At 42.7% G+C, this 7,887-nt stretch overlaps 2 protein-coding genes across 2 annotated transcripts; both read right to left on the bottom strand.

Annotated features, from left to right (window-relative positions):
• LOC133055940 (olfactory receptor 4C3-like) lies at positions 1–861 on the bottom strand. Its single transcript, XM_061141022.1, has one exon. It carries the CDS (start codon positions 859–861, stop codon positions 1–3), a length of 861 nt encoding a protein of 286 aa, XP_060997005.1.
• A 6,108-nt stretch (positions 862–6,969) lies between these two features.
• LOC133055929 (olfactory receptor 4C45-like) lies at positions 6,970–7,887 on the bottom strand. Its single transcript, XM_061141009.1, is given in 3 exon segments — positions 6,970–7,208; positions 7,211–7,569; positions 7,571–7,887. Coding segments are annotated over 3 exon segments (915 nt in total).

Here is a 7,887-nt window from a genome sequence, read left to right as displayed (position 1 = left end):
TCAGAGCGTAATGAGTGGATTCAACATAGGAGTCAGGATACCCTGAAACACTGCCATGTTTTTGTTTATAGACAAAGTAGATGATGGACGCATGTAGGTAAACATACAGGGCACGAAGAACAAGGCAACAACCATGAAGTGGGCCCCACAGGTGGAGAGGGCTCTGAGCCTCCCCTCTACACTGTGGGACCTCAAGGAGTGCAGGATGATGAGGTAGGAGGCAGCCAGCAGGAGGAAGTTCAGCAGGCAGATCACGCCGCTGTTGGCCACCACCAGCAGGCCGATGACAGAGGTGTTGGTGCAGGCAAGTTCTAGCAAGGGGTACAAGTCACAGACAAAGTGATTGATCACGTGAGGCCTGCAGAAGGGCAACTGCAGGGCCAGCAGGAGCTGAGCCAGAGAATGCAGGAAGCCCCCCAGCCAAGCCAGCCCCACCAGCAGGGCACAGAGATGCCGGGTCATGACGGCCGTGTAGTGCAGGGGCTTGCAGATGGCCACGTAGTGGTCATAGGCCATCACCGTGAGCAGGATGATCTCAGCACCTTCAAAAACATGAGCTCCAGAGAGCTGAGCCATGCAGCCCTCATAGGAGATGGCTCTCCCCTCCTGCAAGGAGTCACCTATGAGTCTAGGGGCCATAGAAGAAGAATAACAGGTATCAGTAAAGGACAGGTTGGCCAGGAAAAAATACACAGGGGAAACCAGGGTGGGCCTAAAGGTGATGGTGATCACGATGAGAATATTGCCACAAGCTGTGATCCCATATATGGTCAAAAAGGCCACAAAGAGAACTCTTTGTGCTTCTGGCTTCTGTGAGAGTCCCAGCTTGAAAAATTCTGTGACATTGTATGGTATTTCCATAGAGTCCAAGGACATTGAGGATCCAAGTCCAGTATTGCCTATAAAGTCAAGAGAGAAACAAAATGTTACAAGATTTCCTTTGACCAAACCCACTTCTCTTTACCCATCTTAACCCTTTCTGTTCCAAAATTTGTGTACCAGTTCATCCTGTTAACTACAAAATGTAAGCATGTCTGTTAACTTTAGCATCACTGGGTAATAGATACCTAAGTTATTATATGAAAATAATTATTTAATTATCTAGAATTTATTTTGTTAAGTGGAACATTTGGTGGACATCGATTTTCTAACATGACCAGAGAACATCTCTGACAGTTTTCAGCAGGGTTCCACATAGATACAACGGCTCTCAAGAAACCCATGAATACTTAGGATCTTCTGAAATCTCTGCATGCATAGTTCATACCCTCTGAAGTAACTCTTTCTTCTTTGCAGTGAGGTTTGCTACATTTTCTGTTGTGCTTCCAATAGTAACAGAAATTGATGCAAAGCAAACTGAAGTAGAGTAGGGAGACGCCCCAGTTCTCTGTTTCTCCGCTTGTTCATTTACACCCACTTCTGCCTCTGCTGCGGGCAGCATCATGTATAAGTTAAATTACTCTTCCCCCGTGCTTCACACGTTATATGCGTGTCTGGGCTTTACTTTCTCTGGACCTGGCGAAATCCTTCTAGTTAAAGCCTTCCAGTCCTCCTACAGTCATGAGTCAAAGTTAAAAAAAAAGCGACCAGCAGTGAAAGATTCTATGATAATCCACCTATTCACTACATAAAGGAAGCTACAGGAGGAGGGAGAAGAGATACTCTGTCTTAACCAATGTCTTTGTAAATTATAATCTCATCTGACAAAATATTCCTACTCATGCTTTATTCTCCTAATTATATTAAGGAAATGTCTGTGCTAGTCTAAGTTTTGATTAAACAAAAACTGTCACTCATCCTACCCACCAACCATCTATTATTTTCCTGGAAACATAAATCTTCTTAAAGTAACTAAATCTCCCAACTTGCTGAGGATTTGATGCTCAGTATGATATGAATGAAAGGAAAATCACTGAGTGTCAGAGGAAGAGACGCACAAATCTAAGAAATGCTGGAGAGAAGATTCTTGTGTTGATCAGGAAGCTGCACACTATCTTTCTAAGCCTGGTTACAAAGGCAAATACAGTTTCTGCAGGAAACACATCTGACTGCGACCTTTTCAGAGGACAACATTATGGCCAAGAGTGTATGGCCACCTGTGTAACAGTCTTTGCAAGCACTGTCCTAAGTGCTTTAAATATATAAGCTCATTTATATATTATACAAGCTCATAACATCCCCATAAGAGAGATTATTATTTTTCTCCTCATTTCTTCAGAGGAAGAAAGTGAGAGGCACATTTAGAAACTTACAGAAGCATACTCAGCTAACAAGTTGCAGAGTTAAGACTTGCACCCAGGCAGTTCTGTTATAGAACTGTGGGCTTCACCGTAGTATCCTGACACATAAACTCACTTAAGTTTGAATATTTCCAGTACCATTTATTTTCCGTGTAATCATGGACAGTTTCTCAAAGCCTCAATGTTCTTATCTATAAAATGAAAATAAGAGTAGCTACGCCCTGAGTCTGCAAAGAGCAGTCAATGAAAACAGTGCATGTAAGTGTTTGTACAGAGCCTGGATATGATAACCACTCCAGCAATGGTATCGCTGAGGTCACCGTCATCAATGCCATGGACAACAACTTACATTTACTGGATCTGAGGGCACAAGTATGTCATCAGCTGTTTTGTCTTCGTTTTTGTTCTTTTACATCCTAAGATCGTGAAATGGTGGGCCTGGGCGAGTTATTAAAGGGTCACCTAGACCAGCTCCAAGCATATCAACGCAAATATCACTGTTTCATGTGCTTAAACTCCTGCATGAGATTAAAGTTGCTTTTCTCATTTAGGCAGGTCTCAGACTGGGGAAGTACTTACTGTTGATTGCAGGAATGCATCTGAGCTGAAAGTTTCTTAGACTAGTATTAGGAGAAAACCCCAAAGGGCATCATGCATTCATAAGCAGCTGAGAATTTGTTCCATTGTCCATTTCCCTCTTATTTCCTGAAAAACCCTACGGCATTTAAAACCATCCTTTCCAGTTGGCTCTGTTTTAAAGGTAGTGATTTAAGACTCAGAAAGATGCACTGCAGACTGTCCGAAGTTGAACTGATGGTTCGTGGTGGAGGTGCAGCTGGAATCCAGGTCACTCGACACTCCAGGCTCTGTGCTTTCCAACATCACCACCTGCTTCCAATATCTACTTTCTCTATCATTGACAAGCCATGCTGTGGATCACGTTAGGGAGAAAAGCCTCGAAACGAAATAGCTGGCTTGTCGTCTCTGCTTTCTACTAACAATGCTCTCAACATGGTCTCAGAAACTCTTTCTCTTGCCACTGAAAAAGGTGACTTATAAGGTGGGCGTGATAACACGGTGATTATCACTGCTAGGTTTCTCTGAAGACTAATGCTCTCCCCGCAGCATCACTTGCTGAAACAGTTCTGGGGCTTGGTTTTGCCTTATTCACAGGTTAGAATGCAATGTGGTGCCATCGTTAATTAGTCCCTTTGAATGCAGTTTTGGTCTCACAAGGAAGAGACTTTCACCTTACTTCCTAAAAGTGCCCAGTGTCCTTCTAGTGTCTAGAGAGAGTCTACAAGTTGTCAGGAGGAAAAGGGAGTTAGGATATTTCAGGAACAGATATTGGAGGGTTAGTGTCTTTAGGAAAATTGCTGACTGGACAGCAAGGACAAAAATAAATAGCACTTACTGATCATCTTCAAGTTCTAAGTGCAGGTCCTAGGAGCTTTCACATATAGTATCCTTTGTCGTTTACTCCCTAAGTTGTGTCTGACTCTTTGTGACCCCATGGACTGTAATCCACAGGCTCCTCTGTCCATGGAATTCTCCAGGCAGGAATACTGGAGTGGTTTGCCATTTCCTTCTCCAGCGGATTTTCCCAACCCAGGGACCGAACCCAGGTCTCCTGCATTGCATGTGACTCCTTACCGCTGAGCCACCGGGGAGGCCATATATTACACAAAACAATGTTAAATAAATATCAACATTACTGTACTTACTGGGCTTTAATAAGAATTAAATAGCAAAAGAAAAGCTCTTTGCACAGAGTAAACACACAAATAAGAAAAACTGTCATAATTATTTTTTTTACACTAGCATTGATTTTTTGATGTTTACCCCATCCTAAGGGTAGGTTCACCATTATGTTCAAATAAAGAAATAATTCAGACAGAGGTTTTCTCAGCTTGAGGCTTAAAGAAAGTCATAAATTAAGGTCAGAAACCTGTTGCCTCCCAAACCCATAGAATGAGTGCTCAGGTCAAGACTTTATTCACAGAAAGGGCTCAGTAAACAGCTGTTGTCGTCAGCGTTACCAGTATCGTCGTCACCCTCATCACCTTTTTTCCTACATCATCCTGTGACATTCCATGTTTCTTGGGAACTACAACTAGATGTTTAAAAGATAATTTTGAGTTTTTAAATACACAGTTGCTTATATATATATTGTTTTCAAAATAATCGCTCATTATGGCAAAATATCTATTGTTTAAAGCCTTTATAAATACAGCAAGAGCTAACCTGATAATAAAAGCTTAAGAACATTAGAAATGCAATGCTGGCATCACCTTATGTTCAAATTCCTGGTTGGGAACGCTCCTGAAAACAAGTTTCTGAAGTCTTCTCCATAAATCACAAACTCTGTGCAGAGATTGATCTCTTGGTCTCTCCAACTGAGCTCTCCCTTTTTCTCTTTCTTCCGGAGGATGGAAACAGGATAAAAGGATTCATTACCAGTGAGAGCTTCTGAAATAAGTGCTGCTCATGCTTCCCTGGTAGCTCAGCTGGTAAAGAATCTGCCTGCAATGTAGGAGACCCTGGTTTGATTCCTGGGTTGGAAAGACCCACTGGAGAATGGATAGGCTCCCCACTCTGGTATTCTTGGGCTTCCCTGGTGGTTCAGCCAATAAAGAAGCCACCTGAAATGTGGAACACATGGGTTTGATCGCTGGGTTGGGAAGATCCCCTGGAGGAGGGTACTGGCTACCCATTCCAGTATTCTGGCCTGGAGAATTCCATGAACTGTATAGTCCATGCGGTCGCAAAGAGTCAGACACGACTGAGTGACTTTCACTTTCAAACATCTCATAGTTGATCCCACCGACTCTCCCATTTGTCACTACAGAGATATTTAAGTGCAGTTTAATCCCAGAATAGGGAGTTGGTGAGGCACTCGCTCTCAACATTCAGAGAACTTTTTATTGGCTGAGATGACACATTTTGGAGTGAAGTGAGGCTGGGATGGACGTTTGGTCTCCCTGCCATCCTGGTTAGTGAATAACAGTAGCGGTGCTCTTGGGCTCCTCTGTTAGGAATCACTGTTCCCCGCATAGTTTATGCTCTTGTGGAATCTCTGAAAGTTGAAATGAAGTCTGAGCAATTTTTTTTTCTCATTTATTTTTATTAGTTGGGGGCTAATTACTTTACAATATTGTAGTGGTTTTTGCCCTCCATTGACATGAATCAGCCATGGATTTACATGCGTTCCCCATCCTGAATCCCCCTCCCACCTGCCTCCCCATCATCCCTCTGGGTCATCCCAGTGCACCAGCCCTGAGCACTTGTCTCATGCATCCAACCTGTGCTGGTGATCCAAGCAATTTTTGTTAATTTTTAGCTGACTCAGTTTTCCACTTGAAGTCATTTAACCTGCACAATTTAAGGAAGCATGTAATGTTATTTTCCTATTTGTTGTTGTTGCTTAGCTGAGATGTTGTGCCTGACTCTGTGCAGCCCCACGGACTGTAGCCCACCAAAGGTCCGTGGGATTTCTCAGGCAAGAACACTGGAGTGAGTTGCCAAGTCCTCCTTCCCCAGGGGATCTTCCCAACCCAGGGATCGAACCTGTGTCTCCTGCTTGGCAGGCATTCTTTACTACTGAGCCACCTGGGAAATTCTATTTTTTTCTCATTAAAGATGAAAAAAATAGAGAGGTGAAACAATTTGCTAACATTTACTGAAATAATTAATGCTAGAGACAATAAGAGAAGTTAAGCCTATTTGGTCCAAAGCACTTAATCTCTGACTATTTTTGAATCTCTTAGAATTTCATTATGTACATGGTATGGATTCTTTACTCGAGCTCAGATTTGTGATTTTGTGCTGTTCCATGACAGCTCCATGACTTGTTCTTAAATCACTGGAAATTTCCTATAACCACTGTTTTCTCTTCAGAATCTTCTTTTCCTTTGTCTGTGTCTAAAACCAGACTTTAAAGTATAGATATTTTCTGCCTTAGCTCTATGGACTTTATCAATTATGTTTATTTTATGCCATCCAATTCTGTTTCTAATTCTTTTTGTAAACTCTTGTATACTACAGGGAATGAAGAAATGTAATTTTCAAAAAGTACTTTTGTGTGCAAATGTTATCTTTGTGGGATTGTGATAAGTAAAAATTTCTCTTTATTGCTGTGTTTATTTTATTTATAAACCTCTCAAACTTAGAAAGATCAGAAAAAGCATATAAATGTACTTTTTGAAAATTTATTTCCTACTGTTCTGTCCCTTTTTCATGCGTAGTTGTTTTCCCTCTTTTAAAATAAAACTTCACTCTAGCTATTGTGCTGGGTATAACGAGTGTTCAAGAATATTGCTGTTGATCTGTCTCATATCCACAATCAGGGCAACACTATGACTTTTGTGGACCCTTGGTACTTTTATCCTCTTGGGTCTTCTCCTCCATCAAAATGTGAAAAATTATCTTTTCTGACTGCATTGCTATATAGATGACTATAATCTAAGCTGCATTTGGATTATATTAATTTCTTTCTTTCTGTTGTAAAAGAAATGAAAACACTTCATGGCCTCGTAAGACTATCGTGGGCCCTTGACACTGTCTCTACTATGGCCTCTGAATACCAACCCTGGCTTACAATGTATGAGCCCCTAGAGATGACTGATCCAGACAGGAGAATCTTCCCAGTTCAATCAATTAAGAAGGGGAGAAAATTTCTGTAAAACATCACTAGATTTTTCTTTTTTTGCCTAAATACTTCACACAAGGTTTATTCATCACCAGTTTTCATTATTTGTCCCCAGAGCTTCTTCATGACATTTTTCACTTCTGCATTTCTCAGGGTGTAGATTAAAGGGTTCAGCATAGGAGTCACTATGGTGCAAAACACAGTCACAGCTTTGTCAGTGGGGAAGGCGGTCGTGGGTCTGAGGAAGAGGAATGAACAAGGAACAAAGAGTAAGACGACAACTGTGACGTGAGAGGCACCGGGGGACAGGGCCTCGCGACCCCTTCAGAGCTGTGGGTCCTCAGGGAGCGCAGGATGACGGCGTAGGAAGCCACCAGCACTGAGAAAGTCAGCAAACACAGTGACCCACTGTTGGCAGAAAGCAGGGGCCCCAGAGTGTGCGTGTCCGTGCAGGCTAGCTCCAGGAGAGGTATTAAATCACACATGAAATGGTCAATGACATTGGGGCCACAGAATGGCAACTGAACCAGGAACCAAATCTGGATCCCTCCATGGAGAAAGCCTGAAGCCCCAGCCATTCCAGCCAGGGAAGCACACACAGGCCGACTCATGATGGTCATGTGGTGCAGGGGCTTACCGATGGCTACACAGCGGTCGTAGGCCATGACAATCAACAAGACAATCGGCTCCAGCAAAGAAGTGTTCAGCAAAGACCTGAGTCATGCAGCCACTGAAGGATATGGTGTTCTTTCCAGAGACCAAGTCAAAGATCAACTTGGGTGCTATGGAGGAAGAGTAGAAGCCGTCTATCATGGACAAATAGGACAGAAAAATGTACATGGGAGAACCGAGGGCTGGGCTGGTGAAGATGGTGACTGAGATGAGCAGGTTCCCTGCCAATGTGATCAAGTAGATGATTAAAAACACAGCAAATAAGAGTGTCTGCAGTCCTGGATTCTGGGTCAGGCCCAGGAGGATGAATTCTGTTACGTTGCTCAT

Source organism: Dama dama, chromosome 1, assembly GCF_033118175.1.
Source record: "Dama dama isolate Ldn47 chromosome 1, ASM3311817v1, whole genome shotgun sequence".
NCBI classification, from domain to species: Eukaryota; Metazoa; Chordata; class Mammalia; order Artiodactyla; family Cervidae; genus Dama; species Dama dama.
Note: the sequence above shows the minus strand (reverse complement) of the source record. Positions and strands in the feature narration are given on the sequence as shown.